General features: G+C 39.3%; 2 protein-coding genes across 2 annotated transcripts in view; one reads left to right on the top strand and one right to left on the bottom strand.

The window, feature by feature from the left end:
- LOC137653914 (uncharacterized) overlaps nucleotides 1-15,253 on the bottom strand; it is an 89,913-nt gene extending 74,660 nt beyond the window's left edge. Inside the window, exons 1-3 of the mRNA XM_068387542.1 lie at nucleotides 15,111-15,253; nucleotides 4,593-4,762; nucleotides 4,287-4,385 (exon numbers count right to left, since the gene is read on the bottom strand). Of these exons, the coding sequence (XP_068243643.1) occupies nucleotides 4,287-4,385; nucleotides 4,593-4,739 (246 nt within the window). The 5' untranslated portion in view covers nucleotides 4,740-4,762; nucleotides 15,111-15,253. The remainder of the gene's footprint in view (nucleotides 1-4,286; nucleotides 4,386-4,592; nucleotides 4,763-15,110) is intronic.
- Nucleotides 15,254-22,844: 7,591 nt separating this feature from the next.
- The window catches only part of LOC137654533 (pre-mRNA-splicing factor ISY1 homolog), a 135,936-nt gene continuing 134,185 nt past the window's right edge, over nucleotides 22,845-24,595 (top strand). Inside the window, exon 1 of the mRNA XM_068388244.1 lies at nucleotides 22,845-23,002. Coding sequence (XP_068244345.1) covers nucleotides 23,000-23,002 — 3 coding nt within the window. The 5' untranslated portion in view covers nucleotides 22,845-22,999. The remainder of the gene's footprint in view (nucleotides 23,003-24,595) is intronic.

Genomic DNA, 24,595 nt, shown 5'->3' on the forward strand with positions numbered 1-24,595 from the left:
CATCCCTTAGGGCCGTTGGATCAGCAAGCTGACCTTATCAGGAACGATCCTCCGAAGAGGAGTCTCTATGAGTGGCGCCTCTCGCGAACGAGAGAGGTGAAGACTTCGTAGAAGAGACCTGTGACGCCCCTTACCCGTTGGATCAGCAAGCTGACCTTATCAGGAACGATCCTCCGAAGAGGAGTCTCTATGAGTGGCCTCTCTCGCGAACGAGAGAGGTGAACACTTTGTGGAAGAGACTTGCCAAGACTGTGCTCCACCCCTGAAGGAAGAGAAACTCAGCAAGGGGGGAGAAAAGTCTGGCCGATGGGCAGCAACCGTAGTTGAAGACGATGAAATTATTAAGGTATGGGAAGTTCTCTCTCTGAAGGGAGAAAACATCATACCTGGGGAGGAAACCTCCCTCGGAAGGGAAGTTGTCCAACCCCTGGAGGCGAACCTCCTTTAGCATTCTAAGATGATCTGAAGTGCTGGCACGTTGTCACGGGAGTACTTCTAAGAGAAGGGATAACGCCCATGATGACGTCCTCTAGGGGACGGCAGCGACAGCAGATTCCCCAGTCAAGAACAGGACAGCTCGGCAGCGACAGCAGACTCAGTCATGAACAGGACAGCTCTGCTTCGTTGGCACAATTTAGTCGAACGAAGAAGAACTGCATAGTTAACTGGGAAAATAAAATTAAATAATTATTTTAACAGAAATCGCTCAGGGAAGAACTCCGAAGAGGAACCCCGAGGGAATAACATAAAATAAGAATTAAGTATGCGCCCTCCTTGCCCAGATGGCATCCACGGGAGAAGGGGGGCGGAGTAACTGTAATAAAAACAGAATTATAACAGAATTATAATTATCTAAATCATCTAAGAATATACACTAATAGTGAGAACCACTGACCCCCGAAGGGAAGTGTTCCCCACGGAGAAGCTGAAAACTTAAAATACAATTAGATTTCACTAAAAATAATTGAGACAAACAACGAAAAAGCAACCTAACCCGCAACGGGAAAGGAGCTATCGTAATACAGTGTAGTATGTAGTTGTAGTATAGGTGAACGACCTCGAGTAGAGAGACCGTAGTCAATCTAAAAAAAGGCCACCTTCCCTTCGCTGCGAATCCAAGTTTCCCGTAGGAAAAGAGGCAAAGCGAAGATAATAGATGAATGAAGAGAGTCCAGGCGATAACGATTCCCCTGCGGCAGGCGAGTTAACGGATATACTGTAAGCCGACAGGAAGCCCGATGGACCAGAGAGGGAGAGGTCGTTCCCCACGAAGTGGAACTGTGGTGGCCTTGCACAAGCAAGTGTCGTTGTCGTACATCACACACACAGCACAAACACTGAAAAGAAAACTTACATTTCTATACACAAATATATACATAAACATTAAGAATGTTTATATCTATATTATAAGTATAAGAAAAAGTAAGTAAAAAGACAAAAAGCATTAATGGCTGTCAAAGAGGCGAGGGTGATAGCGGACACGTCCGACTACCATCCGAGCCGAGAGCAAAGTGAGCTAAATCACAGATGTGAGTGAGGGGGGGGGGTAGCAAGCTACCCTCCCTAACCCCCCTAACTAGCGGTGGGGTAGTAAACCCTCGTTAAAATTCTAATGGCTCGTCATTTCAGCTACGCCGAAAGTAATTACCCATATTAAATACTGTAGCGTGGTTTGTATTTCAGTTACGGAACAAATCCTGTTTGGACTTCTTCCGTCGTCGCGAAAACCTCTCCCAGTGGGAGGCAGACCACTCCCTACACTCACTACACTTGTTAACACTATCACACCGTTGGCCCCTACAAGAAGGACACAGGGCGTGAGGATCAGTCTCAACCGTCGACATGAACGTTCCGCAGGGGCGGTCAGGAAAACCAGGGCAGGTGCGCATGGTCGCAGAGGCCAACTTCACATACACAGTAACTAGAAAAAGAGAGAAAAAAGCGTTAATGGCTGCCAATATGACGGCGAGGATGAGAGCGGACACGTCCGACGACCATCCGAGCTGAGAGCAAAGTGAGCTCAAGCACAGGTGTGCGAGAGAGGGGGTGGATAGCAAGCTACCCTCCCCTACCCCCGCTAACTAGCGGTGTGGGTAGTAAACCCTCGTTAAAAATTAATGGCTCGTCATTTTAGCTACGCCGAAAGTAATACCCCTATTAAATAGCATGGTTTGTATTCCAGTTACGGAACAAAAAACTATTCAAATTAGCATGCTACTTGGAAAATGATAGTTGTTCCAAATCTGAAATACAGTACAAACAAACGCTATTTATTAGGGGTATTACTTTCGGCGAAGCTGAAAGGACGAGCCATTGAAATTTAGCAAGGGTTAACTACCCATCCCGCTAGTTAGCGAGGGGTAGGGGGGGGGGTAGCTAGCATTCACACACCTGTCACTGAGATCACTTTGTTTTGGCTCGGATGGAGAACGATAGTTGCCGGTTTTCCTCCTCGCATTTATTGGACTGCCATTCAATTCTCTTTATGCTTTTTCGAGATGAAGCTCTGGATAAACCGCCTCAATTGGAGATGGGTGAAACCTCGGTACGAGAGAAATCTCCAGCAGAGATCACAAGCCCATTCTTGTAACAGCCGTGGAGAATATCACCCGTTGAAGTCGATTTCTTCAGTCTCCTCTTCTTAGTAGTAAGGACCGGAGTCACTTGAAGCTGTGAGAAGTCCTCCTGGATGTGAGCAGCAATTCCTGCAGTTCCACACACCCTACTGATTATTATCATTATTATTATTACTTGCTTAGCTACAACCCTGTTAGAAAAGCAGGATGCTATAAGCCCAGAGGCTCCAACGGGGAAAATAGCCCAGTAAGAAAAGGAAACAAGGAAAAATAAAATATTTTAAGAACAGTAACATTTAGATAAATATTTCTTAAATAAACCATAAAAACTTTAACAAAACAAGAGGAAGAGAAATAAGATAGAATAGTGGGCCCGAGTGTACCCTCAAGCAAGAGAACTCTAACCCAAGACAGTGGAAGACCATGGTACAGAGGCTATGACACTACCCAAGACTAGAGAACAATGGTTTGATTTTGGAGTGTCCTTCTCCTAGAAGAGCTGCTTCCCATAGCTAAAGTCTCTTCTACCCTTACCAAAAAGGAGAGTAGCCACTGAACAATTACAGTGCAGTAGTTCACCCCTTAAGAGAAGAATTGTTTGGTAATCTCAGTGTTGTTAGGTGTATGAGGACAGAGGAGAATATGTAAATAATAGGACTATTCGGTGTATGTGTAGGCAAAGGAAAAGTGAACCATAACCAGAGAGAAGGATCCAATGTAATACTGCCTGGCGAGTTAAAGGACCACACAACTCTCTAGTGGTAGTAGCTCAACAGGTGGCTGGTGCCCTGGCCAACCTACTATGTCTGAGGGTTCGCAGCCTGGGAAGAGGCAGGCCTTGAGCTGGGGTCTGAAGGGAGAGAGGAAAAGGAGGAGGAGACCGACTTCTCAAATGGGATCCTTGGAGTAGATGCTATTGCCACCTGCTTCGATGGAGCAGCTGTCCCTGCGACAGCCTGCTTCACTGCCTTCACCAAGGTGTCGATCCATGATGGAGGTTTTCCCACCACAGAAAGGTCCAGGGTGTCCTTGGGGAGGATAATAGATAAGGATCGCCACCGAGGGGATCGTAGTCTAGGTACCTGAAAGCGGGGAGAAGCAGGTCTCTTATTCTGGTGAATAGGCAAAGGTATGTCCTCTATTCAACCTGAATAATCAGTGGCAGCAAACCTCTTTCCTCCAATGGAGCACTAGCAATATCTAAAGAATGCCAACTTTGTTGAGGTCACGTCGTCATCATCATAAGGCCTAACTACTGAGGGAATGAACAGTAATACAAGCTGCCCAGGAGGAACAAGTATGTTGCATCTTATGCCAGGTTTGCACAGAAAACTGTCAACATCTACAGTTTTTCAGAACAAGAACTGCATATCCTTATTCTCTTCCTTTAATATTCCTCAAACATGATGATATGCCAGAAGCAAAAAATTAAAACAGACAGATTATCAGGCTACAAGGATGTGCATTTGCATTGCATTGCAGTCAAAATCAAAATGAAGGTTGTGCTTATTGCCAGGTACTAAAACTACATCTTTAAAAGTTTAAACAGCTGTTTCCAGCTTTGCCAAAATCATACCCTTATTAAAGGACAATGGTTTGCATTCATCCAGGAATATATCGTCAAAGCTGATGATGATACTGATCTCATTTTTGACTCAAGTTCAAATCCTGTGTAAAGCTATAAACTTTCTTAATTATAATCCAACTTACCCTAAGTGTTGGGACAGTTTTGACGCTGGTTACAGGTGCAGGTACACTAGACATTCTTTCTAGTTTCCTCTTTTCTCCAACAGGGGGCGCTGGTGGTGGCTGTTAATGTGTAATACAAAATAAAAATTAAATTAATCAATAAAACTCCATGATGTCTCATATAACTATAGCAAATTCAGAAAACTTTATTCTGTGTCCTGTACACTAACTCACTGTTTCTAAAAGTATTTGTCATGTTAAAGAGTACAAGAAAATAAAGAATGTTGAACTTACTTTCTACTAAGTTAAGATATGCTCAAAACTTACTGCTGGAGGAAAAGCTGGAGGGGGGCTGATGGGGAATGTTGTCTCATCACTTGCCGGATTAATGAAGAGTGATGACTCATCATCATTAGTATTTGTTGGAGAAAGCGTGAGAGTTTGCAACTCGCTATCTTCTATCTTTTTAGACATCCCTGCAGTGCTTCATTTACAACCTGAAAAAATCTTGAAGAATAATAATACGTACAACAGGATAACTACTGACCAAGTTTAAAGAGTTATTTATTGTTTTCATCACTATAAACCGTTTTAATATTATTATTATTATTATTATTATTATTATTATTATTATTATTATTATTATTATTATTATTATTATAACCAGCTAAGCTACAACCCTAGTTGGAAAATCAAGATGCTACAAACACAAGGGCTCCAACGGAAAAATAGCTCCCTGAGGAAAGGAAATAAGAAAATAAACTAAATCAGAAGTAGAGAACAATTAAAATGAACAGTAAGAACATTAAAACAAATCTTCCATATACTGTATAAACTATAAAAAGACTTATGCTAGATTGTTCAACATAAAAACATTTGCAGCAAGTTTAAACTTTTGAAGTTCTACCGATCCTACTACCCGATTAGGAAGATCATTCTACAACTTGGTCACAGCTAGAGTAGTATTGAGCCTCATGATGGAGAAGGCTGATTATTAGAATTAACTGCATACCTAGTATTACGAAAATGATGGTACTGTCTGAGAAGATCTGAATATAAAAAAAATGGTCAGAATTATGAAAAATCTTATGCAACATGCATAAAGAAATAATTGAACGACTGTGCCAGAGATTAATATCAAAATCAGGAAGAAGAAATTTAATAGATCGTAAGTTCCTGTCCAACAAATTAAGATGAGAATCGGCTGTTAAACACCAGACAGGAAAAAAGGTACAAGATTTATAATGACATAAAATAGCATTAATTTTAAAATCATTTGTATTTTTCCTAACTATACAAAGATGACAAATTTGTATTTTTACTAATGATACAAACCTGTAGCTATTCATAAGGGTATTACTTTTGGCGAGGCTGAAAGGACGAGCCATTAGATTCTAGCGAGGGTTAATTGGCTATCCCGCTAGTTAGCGCGGTGGGGTGGGGGGGTAGTTAACTACCCCTCTCACTCACACACCTGTGACTGTGCTTCACTTTGCTTGGAGGTAGGACTTCAAGGGGACTAGGTTGGCAGGAAAATCTTTATAAATAGCTACAGGTTTGTATTGTTAGAAAAAATAAAAATTACTTCCAAATTTGTCATTTGTTTTGTGATTGGAATACAAACCTATGCTATTTATAGGGGTTGACTCACCCCTTAGGAGGGTGGAGGTCCCTGCCAATCTGGCTTTTTGGCTTTGTCTGGGGAGTCCTCATGTGTAGCTTAGTACACAAATAAGGAAGCCCTAACACCTCACAAAACCTTGTTGTGCATGGTCTGCAGCCTACACAAGCTATGTGTTGCGATACTAGCAATGTGACTGTTGAGGTAAAAGGTATTCCATGTCCATAGGAATTAACAGAGTTCACCGAGACATTCCTAATACCACCTTGCCAGGGTATGGGGATGTAACAGTATTGACACAATACTAGCTTACACAAGGGAGCAATGGTTTACCTGTAGTGATTAAGGTCAGCTGTGCAGGGAACCCAGGATGCTGACTTCCCCAAGAGAGGGGAGGATGAAGAAAAGAAAAGAGCCAGTCATTCCTTTTCATTCACGCAGACTAAAACCGAGTAACTAGGGCCCTCAACCTTTTGGTACTTGTCCATCAAAGAGTTTGAGGTAATGTACTAAACCAAATGATGTGCAGCCACCACAGGACTGACAGAAACCGTATCAAGTCTCCTGTGGGTCACGTCTTGCAGGTAATGGACGGTGGGGGTCGTTTGACATTTCCACGCCAGCTTGCAGGACCTGCACCCCCGGGGTAGTACCGTTTGAAGGCCAAGGATGTAGCTATGCCCCTGACATCGTGTACTCTTGGTCTACATGTTAGAGGAGGAGCTGGATTTAGTGCATGGTCAATGACCCTACAAATCCAAGCAGAAATGTTGTTCTTAGTGATCCTCCTCTTAATTCTCCCAAAGCTGATGAAAAGACAAACTGCTGCTAATCTTTTGAGGTAGAGCCTCAAACTCCTTAATGGGCATAGTAACAGATGATCCGGATCAGCGGTTACAGAGTGAACACTCATTATCTGGAAGGATTGAATTTAGGATCCGGTACCCCCAGATTTTGAGTCTTGGCAACAAACTCAAGGACGAAGCTGAAGCTTACCTCTCTCCATCCCCTTGAAAGGGCGATGTCATACGAAAGACCATGAAGTTCACCGACTCTTTTGGCTGAATACAAAGCAAGTGGGAACACCGTCTTCCATGTGAGGTGGCGATCTGTTGCCTGGCGTAATGGTTCGTAGGAAGGCCTCTTCAGAGACCAAAGAACCCGAACCACATTCCAAGGAGGAGGTCTCGTTAGTTCGTAATTTCATAAAAGGAGGGAAGTTCCAGCGAAGAAGAAACGTCCACTCTTTCAGTTTAAAAGGCAAGACTCAAGGCCTAGCGATGGCCTTTTACTGCTGAAACTGAAAGGGACATTTCCTCACGCAAATACACGAAGAACTCCACTATTGCTGGAATAGTGGCAGCGAGTGGAGAGACACCCCTTCCATGACATTAACCACAGAAGACGTTCCACTTCGCCTGGTAGACTGAGACTGACGATCTTTGCAGATGTCCAGACATCTCCGCAACTTGTTGCGAAAATCCCCTCTGAGTGAAGATATGCTGGACAGTCAGTCTCCAGGCATGAAGACGTAGCAAAGCTATAGCTTTGTGGTAGCTTCAGGTCCTACAAAAGTTGATTGTGTCGTGTAGGGGTTTCTTCTGGAAGCTTCGACAGGAGTTGCAAAAGGACTGGGAACCATCCTGCATGATGCCATAGCGGAGCTATGAGGGTCATTGAGATTGACCAATATTCTGGCCTAGTTGAGTACTCTTCTCATCACACAGAAGAGGAGAGAGGCGTAAACATCGATGCTGTCCCTCCGTTGTTGGAATGCATCTTGCCAGAGAGCCTTAGGGGTCTGAGACTGGGGAGCAGTAAAGCGGGAGCCTTAAGTTCAGGGACGTCGCAAACAGATCCACAGTACAAGAACCCCACAAAGTCGGGACTTTCTTGGCTACAACATGATCCAAAGACCACTCAGAACCCACTGAGTCGCTCTGCTCAGGTTGTCGACGAGCACATTCATTTTGCCAGGAATGAAGCGAGCTGATAGTGAGACCGAGTGGATTACTGCCCACTATTATTATTATTATTATTACTTGCTAAGCTACAACCCTAGTTGATAAAGCAGGATGCTATAAGCCCAGGGGCTCCCAACAGGGAAAATAGCCCAGTGAGGAAAGGAAAAAAGGAAAATGAAATATTTTACGAAGTGTAATAACAATAAAGATCTCCTATATAAACTATAAAAACTTTAACAAAACAATAGGAAGAGAATAAGATATGAGTGTGTGCTCGAGTGTACCCTCAAGCAAGAGATCTCTAACCCAAGACAGTGGAAGACCATGGTACAGAGGTTGTGGCACTACCCAAGAATAGAGAACAATGGTTTGATTGTGGAGTGTCCTTCTCCTAGAAGAGCTGCTTACCATAGCTAAAGAGTTTCTTCTGCCCTTACCAAGAGGAAAGTGGCTACTGAACAATTACAGTGCAGTAACCCCTTGAGTGAAGAAGAATTGTTTGGTAATCTGTGTTGACAGGTGTATGAGGACAGAGGAGAATATGTAAAGAATAGGCCAGATTATTCAGTGTGTGTGTGTAGGCAAAGGGAAAATGAACCGTAACAAGAGAGAAGGATCCAAAGAAGTACTGTCTGGCCAGTCAAAAGACCCCATAACTCTCTAGTGGTAGTATCTCAGTATCTCTACTGGCAAATGTGATAGGGGCTGCAAAAAAGTACTTACTTCCTTGTTGATTTAAGCCACTACTGTGGTGTTAATGCTCAGCACCACGATCGAGTGACCCGCCAGGAACTGATGGAACTTTTAAAGGGCCAGGTAGAGGGCCCCCATCTCTTAAGAGATTATGTGTAGGTACTTTTCAAACTCTGAACAAAGGCCTAAGGTCGTGTGCAGTATGTGAGGACCCCCCCCCCCATCTCCTTTGGATGCGTCGGAAAACAGCATCAAGTACGGGGGAAGGACGAGAAGATAGACACCCTTCAGCACATTCTCGTCTGCCACCCACCACTCGAGGTCCGTCCATTCTTCTGGTCCCATGGGGATCAGAATATCTGGGGAATCGAAAGCTTGATTCCAATTGGACTTTAGCTGCCATCAGAGAGAACATATTCAGAGGCAGCCATTGGGAACTAGACAGGCCAAGGATGATAGGTGTCCAAGGAGGCATAGCCACCTCTGGGCTAGGAGTTTTTCTTGTCTGAGAAAAGGTTTCGCGACCTTCCTCAGCCTCACTACCCTGTCGTCTGATGTGAAGGCTTTGTACAGGTTGGTGTTCTAATAATAAGTGGTTTGTGTGAAAAAAACCTTAATTTTTTTTTCATGTTAGGAAAAATAGGGATTACTTTCATATTTGTCATTACAATGTTGTATTCAATTAGCCTCAAGCCCCTAATGATGTTTTATTCTGATTTTGTTTCATTTAAGAGGTGCCTGGCAGTACACCCTACTCCCTGTAGGGCTCGGAGATGGTAGCGGGACTTACTGTCGTGCAGCTTAGCAGTTCCATTATTTAACCTTTGTACAGTTTGGTAGGACTACCCAATCATTCGGGAACTGCGTATTCTGGCCATTGTACTGCCTACTGTGAGCATCCCTCCTCGGGTGCTTGGTATGAGTGCAATGATTCAAGAGCGTCCAGTATTGCCATGGGGAGTGTGTGAAGTCCTGAAGTACATGTGCTTTGCTATGAAATGTCATCTGCATCTTCCAAATTATAATTCAGAGTGAAAGAATATTTTGTATTGTTCATACTGTGTAAATATGTTTGTAGAATTCAGGAAAGATGCAAGTTCTCTGCTCAAATGTAAGATTGAGAGGATGAAACTGAACATTCGTGTTACTACACCTCTCTTGTAAAGTGTTTATTGATACGTGCAGGTTAATTGACAGTAAGTGCGTGATGCAAATGACAATTTGCAAAGGTTATACTACCTCAGAAGAGGGAAACCAAAGTGCAAAATTTAGAGCGAGTTAGCTTCAGTACGTCTGCATTTTTTCACTATACTAAAAAGAATTTGAAGTTTAGAGCTGACGTTTATCATATTGTTGACGAAAATTGTGTTCTGCTTCGCTTTCACTGAAAATTCAAATGTGCACGTTGAGAGTTATTTAGGAATTTTTTTTTTTTTTCATTTTGACTGTACAGAGTGTAGGCCTAGACAGATCCTGAAAAAATTATCTAACACTCAACTTGTATTGTTTGCTAACCGTGGTTTTTGTCTGTACATACCTGTAAAATGATGTTTGTGAAGAATACTGTATGTTTATTCTTCAGTAAGTTTGTAAAAGGATGGACTGAATATTTATAAGGATTGATTCCTATGAGGTTCTGTACGGAGATATTTATGCCTCTCCTTCTGGTTTTGTATACTTGCACTTTCATATTGTACTATTTTCTTCAATTTTGTAATAAATGTATGTTGTTGTTAATCCTCTTTCAATATCCTCCTCACGTGAGAGGTCCCCTATTCCAGCCTGAAGTTTTTTTATCTCCCCTTGTAATATTTTAGTTCATATCCTCTCCTAATGTTTGTGGTGTTCAAATAACTTGAAATATGGCTGCTACTATTTATATTGGACTCCATGCATGCCAGTAATAAGTAAGATGGCTTACCTCTAGAATATTATTAACCAACTACAGTTCTAGCTGGGTACCCCTTACCCAGTATAAAATCAAGGGGTGGTGTCCAGTGCCCAGTTCTCTCGACTATTTACCTGATGCACCAGATTTTTTTGGTATTCCACTGTTTTATCTTTTTGTATAGTGAACGTTGGAGTGTGGTCGGCATTCGGACACCAGGCAGTCTGCATGCTACATACATCTGGCCACAGTCCGCAAACCACTATATAATTTTTGGTGCTCAGACCCCCTGCGAAACACCAACCTTTAGTCATGGCATCTTCATCAACCAAGGGTCGTAAAGCTAAGAGGAGCCTTAGTTGGGATGTGGAGGGCCTAGTCTTGATTGTCGGTGACCTGGCAACTCAGGTGAAGTCCCTGACTCTCCAGGTGGCGGCGCTAAAGAGTGTCGAGTCGTCACCAACATGCCCCGTTTCCACTGGGGTTACGACCACAGTGACCACCAGTGCTCTTTCTACATCCACGGCTTGGCCAAACGTCTATATTCTGGCCATTCCTGTAACTGGAGCAGGGCCACGGATTGGAGGTCTACAGCCCTTTGCAGGGTTTTCACTGTTACTTCCACCTGTACCAGGCTTCTGGGAGTCTCCTGCTTGGAGTGGACCTCCTCCCTCTTCGCCTGTTCTGGCAACTAACCCCTTTAGTCCGCCAGGATTTCAGCCAGTGGACTAGGGGAGCAGTTCTTGGATAACCTGGCCAAAACCAGTAGGCTAGAAAAGGCTCCAGTAGCTACAGCTGAGGTATTTCATGTCAAGACAGGGGCCATTCCAAAACGGAGACTCTAGGCCAAGGACACAACTAGCTCAGCATTACCCGTAACATTGACTATGTCCCAGGAGTCAACCAGCAAAGATTCTGGTAGCAAGATTTCTGGTGACCCTTCCTGCTCCTGTTCCAGTTTCAGTTCAGCCGACACTCTCCACCGAACATGTCCGTTCCCTCCAGTCAGATCGCCGTCTGTCTGACCTGCTCAAAGCCCTCAACTCCAGGAAAAGCCCTAAGTCCTTAGTATATGGTCCTCAAGGACTCCATAAGGTTGGCCGTCATCTCTGCCGCCGCCCTCCTAAATAGCCCTCCCTCCTTAACAGGCACTGAATAGTCTCCACGCATGGAGGGAGAGGTTTGGGAGTCCCTTGTGGAACCTCAGGAAGTGTGGGTAGCTTAGCAGGTCTGGCCTTAGAGGCAAGGGCCATGGAGGCTCTACTGCCAACTCCAGGAGGTTCAGAAACTATTCCTTTTCGGGCCACCACAGAGCTACCTACGTCATGTTCGCGTGCCTTGCCCTTTGAAGCCGGTTGGTGGTCTGATGTAGCAGAATGAAGACAGGAAAAGTATACATGTCTAGCCCGTCCCACGGATGCTGGAAGGCGTCCTCCATTGCTGCTGCCCGGACTTGTCGCGAAGAGGTTCAGGCAGGGGGATCACCACTTTTCCAACACTGCCTTCGCCACCTCCAGGTGTAAAGAACATTTGGTCCCCCAGAACTTGTCCCTGCCTGCTGAGTCCATCCACCTTTGTTAATTTTGTATGTCAGTGGTTTTATTCAATCATTTATACAATACTCTCAAGTATTATGATAAAAATGTAATTTATTTTATTGCTATACGGTTTTATCATCTTACGTCAAGCAAGATTGAATTTGGTACCTATACCTGATCGAACTGAATTATAAAGTCAAAAGGTTATAAACTACAGTACAGTATTATAAATGTACTAGCTAGCTAATGTGAAACAGTGAAAGATGTTCTGCTTGCCAGAACATAAAAGCAGCGATAATGTTAAATCGCGAGCGAAACAAGCTATGGCAAAACAAAGATTAATAAACAATGTGTTAATTTGGTGTACAGGTATATACGTTAAATTAAGTTAGGAGGTTTTATTAGTATGATGGACATGGCTACTAACAATGCCATATAAAATTAAATTGAATAATCACATTTTCTGTGTCCGGAAGTCCTGGTAAACAAAACCTCCAGTGTTTTTATCGTATTTCATTACTATCACTCGGTTTCAATTACGGTAACTTTTTTTTATTACCATGACTAATTTTTGATGATGATGACTGGCAGAAATAAAAAAGTTTAAAAAAGTTAATTTAAATATTAAATCAGACTGGTACAAGGTATACTTTAGGGTATTTCAAACAATATAGATGACAACACACACCACAAACCAATGGCTTTTCAGTCACGATAACCAACAAACCAAAACACTATGGATTACAGCAAAAAATCATTATCAAAAATTTTCAAAACACCACAAAATACATTACATAAAACTTGGAGTCTTTGTACAGTATACAAGCAGCCAAAAAATTGGTATTATTATAGAAAAACATGGGAAAAACTTTACTAATAAAAAAAAATGGGGCATATACAGTGTATAGATAAACTCCTGGTTTTTTTAAAAAATGGCCTTATTTTCCTCGCAAATAAATACTTACTGCGATATACCCTAACATATCCTACGGCAATGGGGGCAACCCAGTTAGAACCAGGGGTTTTGGGTGGGTAAAATTTATGGGGGAATCTATAAATAATGGTAAAACTCACCTTTTCTTCTCTATACATTTTCTGAGACCCATAACAAATCCAAGAAAAATTGCACAAAATTTGGGGATCCTCGGTAAAACTTCAGAAGCATGCCGCACTCGATACAATATAAAATAATCACCTACATGCAAAGAGCATGTGAAAAACTATATAAAAAGAATAGTTTTTATATGACAGATTGAACGAGGTGGAATTAAATGAGGTTGGTAAGTTTTTACCTCAAATATTTCCAAAGTCGGGGAAGCCGTTACCTCTGAGGCAATGTTTACTTTTAATGAGCCCTTCATCTCACTTTCTTACACAAACACAAGCTGTTCCGATTACTGTTTATTGCTGAGAGCTGTGACATCATTACGACATAACAGTTTTATAAACAATTACAAACGACTTCATTCAAAAACCAAGTTTTACTAGGATTTCAGCGGAGTAATAAAGTTACCTTAATGTTCACTGGTATCCGTGTTCGACTGAGTATTTCGAATAATCAAGGAAAACCGGCATTTCATTTAGTTGTAGCTATGGCAATGGCAGTAACGTGCCTTATGATTTGTGTGCAGTGCAATGTTGGTTATGAAGAATTTTCTCATTATTTTCTTAGTGATGGTACTGAACTAGTGGTTAAATATACTCAAAGACAATTTAATTCTTAAGGAAAAGTAGAGTGAGTGCTGTGGAGCTATTTGTAGGATCGACTACAACAGGAACGCCTGTAGTGACAAAATGACGAGGGATGTATAATCTATTTCGAAATTTAGTATTCTTATAGAAATACATGGGACAAACTTTACTAATATGACGTTTCTGTAAAGATTACCAAAACAAAAAGGAGACTTAGGTGTCAATCATAATGTAAGAATTTATTTGTGATTTACTTTTCATTTGTGACCTGGGAAAGTGTGTCCAGGGGGAACCGCCAGCTACGAGTTGTGACCTGGGAAGGAGGTCCCGGGGGCTTGTCCCCCCTCAAGGGGTTGTGACCTGTGAAGGGGGTCCAGGGGGGCTTGTCCCCAGTCAAGGAGTTGTGACCTGGGAACTACTAGGTTAGATTACAAGTTTCTTAGGTTCTGTACCCTTTTACAAATCTCCAAAGTGTTAGATAATCACGTTTCATGACCTAGGGAGGGGTCTGGGGGCTTGTCCCCGCCTAGGGGTTATGACCTGGGAACTACTAGGTTAGGTAGATTTGTTAGGTTCTGTACCCTTTTAAAAATCTCAAAAGTGTTAAATAATCACATTATGTCCTGCTTTCACAAACCCAAAATCCCAGATTCCCACCTGTGTCCTTAGGGAGAGAGGAGTGGGGTCCATAACAGTATCCGGAGCCTTTGTAAATCAGCGGCCAGTTCCTCCCGCGTGCATGGAAAATGGATACCAACTAGCCTAAACTTTCCCACCTAACCTAACATACAAGCCGTGTCCTTACCTACTTACCTAACGGAAGGAGGCTAATGGCCCTTGTTGATCCCCCTTACACTGCTGTATTCTTAGTCAGCCATCTTCATACATAAAAGTGGCTGTTATCATACATACACCCAGCCTATCCTAAGATAGCACATAGTCTGGGTAAATGCACATTGAAAGAAAAAAAGTTGTTTTTTTACTTCTCTACGTTATGTTACCCTGGAATACCTACGGGCTGCAAGATTGCAAAAGCCCGTGTCTGGCCAAAAGGGCCAGGCAATCTTTAACAGAACAGAACAACCCTGGAATACAGTACAATAATACCCATTTTCTTAATCCAGTAGGGACTGTCCATTGCAGTGTAACTAAAAAAATAATTGGAATAACTGTTCACACATTCATTTCCGACAGGAACAAGTGTCATTTTCTAAGAGAATGGACAGTTTTCTATATAAAAGTAGTTTTTTCCCTAGGTTATCTTACCCTGTAATAATACCCAAAGTTTGGCAGTACATTCTTAAGGTGGAGTTATGGAAATTTCTGGTAAAAGTCAAACAAACAGCCTTACAAACATTAAGTACGATGAGCAATAAATCGTAAAAGCTTTTATTCAAGTAAACAATATGTGGAAGCCTATATTTAAACTGTTAATGTACATCAAACTACCTTAAGAAGAGTTTATCTTGCAATTTTCACCCGTGTTATGGAAACAGTTGTTAGCTCAGCTGAGATCTCGTCTGTCATTAGGCATTACAATTACAATGAATGCAGTCTGCTAGGAAAAGGTACTTTTCAGTATGAATTTGCCACTGTCTAAATGTATCAAATAAATATATGTACAAAAGATCCTTCACTGCTACAGAAATAAAATATAATAAAAGAATATTTTTTTTTACCATAATTTCTATTAAATATTGTATTGGTGCATAATTTTGTCGTCAAATCAAAACAAAATATACAGAATTGTTATATGGAACGGTGCTGTCTGTCATGCAATTACTTACATGAATTTATAATAACGAATAGGGCCACAGCCCAATTGACATATTTTAAAGTTATGTAATTTAACTAATCGACATTTATTCGTAAAATCAAAGTTGAATATGCCTGAGTTTCCAGCAAATTTATGGGTAAGATACACAAATAATATATCCTTAGGTGATGATGTTACGGAACATTTATCCGTATGGACAAAATAAAAAATGAAGAGGCTATGGTATAATAACTGATATATTTTTAGATGATGATGATAATACGGAACATTTATCCGCATGGACAAAATAAAAAAAGGGGCTATGGTGTAATAATTGATATATCTTTAGATGATGATGATGATACGGAACATTTATCCGCATGGACAAAATAAAATAAAAAATAAGAGGTTATGGTGTAATAATTGATATATCTTTAGATGATGATGATACGGAACATTTATCCATGTGGACAGAATAAAAAAAAAAAGAGGCTATGTTGTAATAATTGATTCGATGAGGAATCAGAGCAGATACCTGGAGAAATTCTCACGACAGGCTATGAAACTTAAAGATAAGTTGAAAGGACCACAACAGGCTGACATAGCTGAAGACAAAGTATCATTGCAACTTGTGAAAACAATGTATCATTGCAAATTGTGCTGCACATACTCGTAGATATTGTGTGCTGCATAATAGAGGATGGTGGGTTTATAAATAAAACATTAAATGTTCGTTAATATGTATTACTTGCGATTGTAGTAAAAGGTTTAAAGACATATAAATTAAAAAAGCTCTGTACCTGCATTATGATGATATAGCGTACACTATTGTGTTTTATAAACCTGAATGGGCAATGACAATAAGGAACCAGGAACCTATCAAATTTGAAGTCATATATATCTGTAAACTGTAGTCAAAGCAAAGTTTGCAGGTATGACCAAAATAAAATGCTATCTTTTATGACTACAAAAAGAAAAAATAGTGTTATACGCAAAGCCATTGTAAGGAGATTAACTATGATACAACAAATACGTCATGACCGGGCTGCTAACATATCCAGAAATACCTGATTTTTATTAAAATTGTATTAAGATTTAGTCTAATTAATAAACGCATTGATCTATATGATTTACGGGTCCCAATCTTATGGTAAATAATAGATAAATGTTTTATTTAAAGGAATAGATGAAGAACTCTTATAAGTCTCAGCATAGTTCAGATAACTCACTACAGAAAGGTTTTTCACTATAGCTAGGTCTAGAGTACCTGCATAAAAACAACTCTACCTAGGTCATGTGTACGTCATATCCTAATTTTATGCTCAAAATATGTTGTCTTAACTGTATAGAAAATATTTCTGTGAACTTCTCTTCCAAGTGATATACTCCTTGCTGGCATATAGACTACTAACTTTAGTTGTCGCAAACGAAGTGAGTAATCCTATGAGGGGCACCATTTTTTTTTCCTAAGATGACATCCCATCCCATAGACCAGTCATTCCTTTTCACTGTAGAGTTCGGAGGCAGGGTTGGGTTGGGGGGAAGCTGACATTTTCGGCAGCTGGGATACTACCACTAGAGAGTTACGGCATCTTTTGACTGGCCAGACAGTACTACATTGGATTCTTCTCTCTGGTTACTGTGCATTTTATCTTTGCCTACACATAAACCGAATAGACTGGCCTGTTCTCCGCATATTCTCCGCTGTCCTCATAAACCTGACAACACTGAGATTACCAAACAATTCTTCTTCACCCAAGGGGTTACCGCAGTAACCGCACTGTAATTGTTCAGTGGCCATTTTCCTCTTGCTAAGGGTAGAAAAGACTCTTTAGCTATGGTAAGCAGCTCTTCTAGGAGAAGGACACTCCAAAATCAAACCATTGTTCTCTAGTCTTGGGTAGTGCCATAGCCTCTGTACCATGGCCTTCCACTGTCTTGTGTTAGAGTTCTCTTGCTTAAGGGTACACTCGGGCACAGTATTCTATCTAATTTCTCTTCCTCTTGTTTTGTTAAAGTTTATATAGCTTATATAGGAGATATTTATTCTAATGTTGCTACTCTTTAAATATTCTATTTTTCCTTTCCTCACTGGGCTATTTTCCCTGTTGGAGCCCCTGGGTTTATAGCATCTTGCTTTTCCAACTAGGGTTGTAGCTTAGCAAGTAGTAGTAGTAGTAATAATAATAATAATAATAATAATACATGTGAAATTTTCAGGGATCGTTAGGGTATATAACCTTTGTTTCTGACAAATTCCATATTCATACCTGTATAGGCATGTCCTGGTGGTTATTTGTGTCTAATAATTACCATTTTATTAAAAAAAAAATCTGTGTGGGGCTAGAAACTCCTCCTAGTTTTACAGATATCAGGATTATTTTCACAGGTTTCATTGGGGGTTATATGAACTACTTGCATTTCAATTGTCATATTGATGCATGCCGATTTTCGGCGTTGGCGTAAATTTCTCCTAGACCAACTCTCTATCTAAATGAAATTTTCAGGGATTCGTCGGACTGACATTTACCTTGCCTTTGCCAATTTCTATGTTTACATCTTCTATAGAAAAGCACCAGGAGAAATTTTTTGTTATGAGTTAATGGTAATTTTTGGCGCCTTAGTAAATGGCTCCTGAACTAATTTACATATCCAAATGCAAATATCAGAGAATGGTATTAAACATATTTTTCTGACCCTACCAATTTTAATTTCAACATCTGCAATAGAAAGCCACAGCTGCCATGTAGCCTTATATCTATATATATATATATATATATATATATATATATATATATATATATATATATATATATATATATATATATATATATATATATTATACATATATATAACTTTTATGTGGATTTATATAATTGAATTGTTTTAACCTATCATATATGTTTTATTTCAAATTATTCCTCTCAAAACTTTTGTAGTTCAAATAAACTACATATCGCTCTTCTTAGAAAAATATAAAGAAATCAATTAGCATGATAGTGAGTTACATTCAACCAGGGAAACTACACGTTCCAAACATAATACCCACTCCCCAGTTACACTTATCTAGTCTAGATGATAATAAGTACGTAGTTACTTCGTGGGTGTTGGAATAACTATTTCTAGTGTATGAAAAGCCAAGCATTACTTTAGACATACTAAGGTACTTACGGTTGAGTGATACAAATTTCTATTAAAAATCTGTAGGTCTACAAGGTTATTGATGGTATCACAATGAGTAAGATGGTTATTTACCAATGTTGATGAAGTTGATATTAGCAATGACAAATACTCCCCTGATAATAAAAATGATTATGAGAAAACTCACATTATTGATAGTGAAGATGACGACAGTCACAGAGATCCGTTTCAAGATTTTTTTAAACGTGTATATCATTTCATTGCTAATATATAAAGTAGAACAACAGAGTAAGGGGAAAATTATCTATGTGATTATTACTCTATTTACTTGAAGCTGCCTTCCTGGTTTCAGATGGTCTTGTCATACGAAAATTAGTCCTGTGCCCTGCAGGGGCTTCAAGAATTGTTTGTTGTAGCCTACGTACATTCTTAAGCATTCAGAAACTCATATAGCATAACCTATACTTATTATCCCATTTACTATATCGTAGCACTTCAAGACCAAGAAAATCTTCAACTTCTTGAAAGCCTTTATAACATCAGTCCTTCTGATGTCAAGTAGGATCTTGTTATACAATCTTGTGACCACTTATTGAAAGCCCTTGAAACCTGAATGACTCCACTAACTTAAAACCTTTTGGGATCAGTGTTAAAGTTAATTTCTTGATTACTTTCAGAGTGTGGCTGTTGCTTATAACTTTACCTACTTTATATCTGTTATTACTGGGGAACATATAATACCATCAACTTTTATCAGGGCTTCTATTCTCGTGTTCTGGTAAGAGTTAGTGCCTTGCACACGAAGAATTGGCTTTGTATGTTACAAATTAGTATATCTTTGGACTAAAAATTGTCCCATGGCTTACATTTCCATCTATCCTAATATCTTTTGTATATCCGACTGGACTTTTAATTACCTTCTTACGTTTTCTTTTTATATATATCATCATCATCATCTCCTCCTACGCCTATTGACACAAACGGCCTCGGTTAGATTTCGTCAGTCGTCTCTGTATTGAGCTTTTAATTCAATACTTCTCCATTCATCATCTCCTACTTTGCGCTTTATAGTCCTAAGACATGTAGGCCTGGGTCTTCCAATTCTTCTAGTGCCTTGTGGAGCCCATTTAAACATTTGGTGAACTTATCTCTCTCGGGGAGTGCGAAGAGCATGCCCAAAACATCTCCATCTACCCTTCATCATGATCTCATCCACATATGGTACTTGAGTGATCTCTTTTATAGTTTCATTTCTAATCATGTCCTGCCATTTAGCTCCCAATATCCTTCTGACGGCTTTATTCTCAAATCTACTATATCCATTGGAGATTGTTTCATTGTCATAACATGACTCATGTCCATCTAGTAACACCGATCTCACTAAACTAATATATAGTCTGATTTTTATATGAAATTTTAGGCGATTTGATTTCCAAATTTCAATTAACCTAGCCATTGTCTAATTTGCTTTTTTCATTGTTTCACTAAACTCTAATTCTAAAGACACTGTATTGGAAGTCATTGTTCCTAATTACTTAAATGATTCTACCTCATTAATCCTTTCTCCTTCCAATGATATTTAATCTTCCATTGCATACTCCGTTCTCATCATCTCTGTCTTTCTTCTATTTATCTTCAGCCCCACCTCGTGTGATATTTCATGCATTCCGGTAAGCAAGCATTTATGTATATATATATATATATATATATATATATATATATATATATATATATATATATATATATATATATATATAGCCTATATATATATATATATATATATATATATATATGTGTGTGTGTGTGTGTCCTAATTCTTGTATGTAGATATGTGTTGTACATCAAGGTAAATGAACTCTATAATTATGAGAATTCCACAAAAACCTATAACTCAGCGTGTTGTAGCAAGATTGCATTTTGATAGCGAGGAGTGTTTAGTTGCCTTTGCGCGCTCAAGTAGACAAGGCTCTCACCTGAGAGAGTGTTGCTGTGTATGGTGTACTTACAAACCTTTTGTAATAAAGTGAAGAAAACCCATGTTCCAATGTCTTATTATCCGTCAACATGGGACATATGTATGTATGTATGTGTGTGTGTGTGCGCACGCACGTGTGCATCATCTTTACCAACCATTTATGCAATTCTTTAACACAGTCTTATCAGGCACAGCTCATTAAATCCTCTTACAGCGTCCCCCGACCATTTATAGGTGGACGTCCATAAGTTATCATTATCATTAACAGCATTTAGTGAAATAAGATGATGTACCCTCTATCGCTGCAGGCTGTGATTTGTAAAAGAAAAAGAAAATAACATGAAACATTTATTTTCATGACCAAAATTATGAACTTTAAGAGAACCGTATATATGAGTGGATATGTTGTAAAGTCCTAGCAGATAGGTGGTGGAATGCATACGCTGAGCCAAAATTCTGAAACAAAACATTTCAAAACACCACAAAAGGTTTTCAAAGCTAATATCAAGGAATTGTTCCAACTTATTAAAAAAATCTGGACATAGGAACCCTGAAAGTTCTTACCAACTGAATGATAGACAAATTAAATCGACATAAAGTGAAAGAGATCCAGGAGTGTTCATTTAAATGATTTAAAACCTGGCCAAAGCCAATAGGCTAGTGGGACTGATTTAGAGGAATTTCACCTATATAAATAAAGGTATATGTTGTTTACTATAATATTCTTTGTTCCGACCGTAGTTTGAAAAGGCTGTTCAGGGTTGATCACCATACTTTAAAAAGGATATTGCTGAAATAGAGAATGTACAGATAAGAATGATAAAATTGATCCATGAATAAAGAAAACTGGGAATTATACCAGTCCATCAGCGAAGACTTAACAATACAAGAACGAATGCCTACAAATGAAAGAGAAGAGAACATTTTAGGACTGCTGCAAGAACACATGAGTTTACTATTCGTGTTGTAAATCCCTGGAATGACCTCCCTGAGAATGTTGTTAGTGGTCCTTTATTAAGGACCATGAAGAGTAGATTAGATGTTCGCTGGAATCTGAGCAACTATAGACTAGTCATAACTAAATAGTGTGACATTAATACGATCGAGGAAAGATTCATTTTAATAAAATTGTCGATGCTTTGGTGATATAGTTTAAATACAAAAGATCTATTTTAATGTTGTTACTGTTCTTAAAATATTTCATTTTAATTATTCAATCTCTTGAAGTTTGTTTATTTCTTTGTTTCCGTTCTTCACTGGGCCAGGGCTATTTTTCCCTCCTGAAGCCCTAGGGCTTATAGCATCTTGCTTTTCCAACTAGGGTTATAGCGTAGCTACTGATAATAATAATAATAATAATAATAATAATAATAATAATAATAATAATCATCATCATCATCTCATCCTACGTCTATTGACGCAAAGGGCCTCAGTTAGGTTTCGCCAGTCGTCTCTATCTTGAGCTTTTAAATCAATACTTCTCCATTTATCATCTCCTATTTCGCACTTCATAGTCCTCAGCCATGTAGGTTTGGGTCTTCCAACTCATCTCGTGCCTTGTGGAGCTCAGCTGAACGTTTGGTGAACTAATCTCTCTTGGGGAGTGCGAAGAGCATGTCCAAACCATCTCCATCTACCCCTCATCATGATCTCATTCACATATGGCACTCGAGTAATCTCTTTTATAGTTTCATTTCTAATCCTGTCCTGCCACTGAACTCCTAATATCCTTCTGACGACTTTGTTCTCAAATCTACAAAATCTGCTGGAGACTGATCCATTGTCATACCATGACTCATGTCCATAGAGTAACACCGATCTCGCTAAACTGATATATAGTCTGATTTTTATGTGTAATTTCAGGCGATTTGATTGCCAAATTTTACTTAACCTAGTCATTATCTGATTGGCTTTTTTCAATCTTTCACTAAACTCTAAACTACTACTACTACTACTACTACTACTACTACTACTACTACTACTACTACTACTACTACCAATAATAATAATAATAATAATAATAATAATAATAATAATAATAATAATAAATAGATAGATAGATACAGTACCTGCAAACTTATTTTGTAGAGTGAGAAGCTAGTCTTATATTACTGCTAGGAGTTAGGAATTCTAAAATAATAATAATAATAATAATAATAATAATAATAATAATAATAATAATAATAATAATAATAATAATAACAATAATAATAATAATAATAATAGATAGATAAAGTGCCTGCAAACTTATTTTTCAGAGTGAGCAGCTAGGAGTTAGAAATCAGGACTCAGACTGACTAACAATAGAGAGCCGTGAGAGAGAAATAAGTTTATAAATACCAATAAAGCAAACGCTTACCAAACGTATTATTTACCGTCTTCTTCCTTCCAACATCTTCCTTATGTTATTTCGTTTTACAGTAATTCTTGTTCAGGAAAAAAACATTAGATTGAAACTCAGTAAAAATGGTAAGTTTTTTTAATTGTGCAGGAGTGGGAGCAATTAGAAAATAAAGGTTGTATGTAGTTGGAGTAATGTAAGCTTAAGATAAACATTTCCGTGGTTCTGTAAATCTAAAATGTGGAGCGTAATGTGACAGGCTACGGTACCTTAGGCTAAAATGTGAAGCGTAATATGGCAAGCTAATGTACCTTAGGCTAAAATGTGAAGCGTAGTATGGCAGGCTACTGTACCTTAGGCTAAAATGTGAAGCGTAATGTGGCAGGCTACTGTACCTTAGGCTATGGTGGAGAGTCTTTGTATATCAGCGGCCAGTTCTTCCATTAAAAAAATGATACCAACTAACGTAATCTCCCTAACCTAACCTGCAAGTTGTGTCCTTTCCTCGTAACCTAACAGGCCACTTAACTCCCCACTTTGACCCCCCTTACACTGCCGTATTCTAAGTCAGCCGTTATCATATATACAGGCAGTCGCTATCATGCATACACCCCTTGATTGGAAAGAAATTGAAATTGGAAAAAATAACGGGGGTGTATGTATGATAGCGGCCATCTGTATGTACGATTACGGCTAACTTAGAATACGGCAGTGTAAGGGGGTCGCCAGGGGCTTAGCCCCCCGTTAGGTAAGTAGGTAAGGACACTGCTTGTAGGTTAGGTTAGGGGGGGAAAGTTTAGGTCAGTTGATTACCATTTTTAATACCCACGGGAGGAACTGGCCGCTGATATACAAAGGCTCCAAATAAGGTGCTCTTGGTGTATTTTTTAGATGATTTGAATAATTTGATGACAATAGCTGGGTAAAATTATAAACCAGTGTAATAAACAGTTTTCAGACAATAACACTGGTTTGTTGGGTATTTTGTGGTGCTTTGACTTTTATTGATAATGATTTCTGGCGGAAATCCATAGTTTTTGAGTTATGGTGAGTCAACAACCATAACTGAAACACTAAGGCTTTGCGTTAAGTATTGTCATCAGTTACGTTCAAAACACCTCAAAATATACCATGTACCAGTCTAATTGGCTACTTTCCTCTTTTTAAGGGTAGAAGAGACTCTTTAGCTATTGTAAGCAGCTCTTCTAGGAAAAGGACACTCCAAAATCAAACATTGTTCTGTAGTCTTGGGTAGTGCCATAGCCTCTGTACCATGGTCTTCCACTGTCTTGGTTTAGAGTTCCCTTGCTTGAGGGTACACTTGGGCACACTGTTCTATCTTATTTCTCTTCCACTTGTTTTGTTGAAGTTTTTATTGTTCATATAGTATATATTTATTTTGATATTGTTACTGTTCTTAAGATATTTTATTTTTTGTTGTTTCCTTTCCTCACTGGGCTATTTTCCCTATTGAAGCCCCTGGGCTTATAGCACTCTGCTATTCCAACTAGGGTTGCAGCTTAGCAAATGATAATAATAATAATATTTAAATCAACTTATTTAAACTTGTTTATTTAAATATGTGACTTCCCTGGTAGTTACATATATATTGCTTAAATCCCATGTTTCTACGCGACACGATAGAAATTCAAATTCGCGGCTACCGCCGCCATGACAGTAGGTGGTCATACATGAGCGCCATCACTCGTAGGCTATCAGAA

The sequence above is a fragment of the Palaemon carinicauda genome, chromosome 15 (assembly GCF_036898095.1).
Source record: "Palaemon carinicauda isolate YSFRI2023 chromosome 15, ASM3689809v2, whole genome shotgun sequence".
Lineage (NCBI taxonomy): Eukaryota > Metazoa > Arthropoda > Malacostraca > Decapoda > Palaemonidae > Palaemon > Palaemon carinicauda.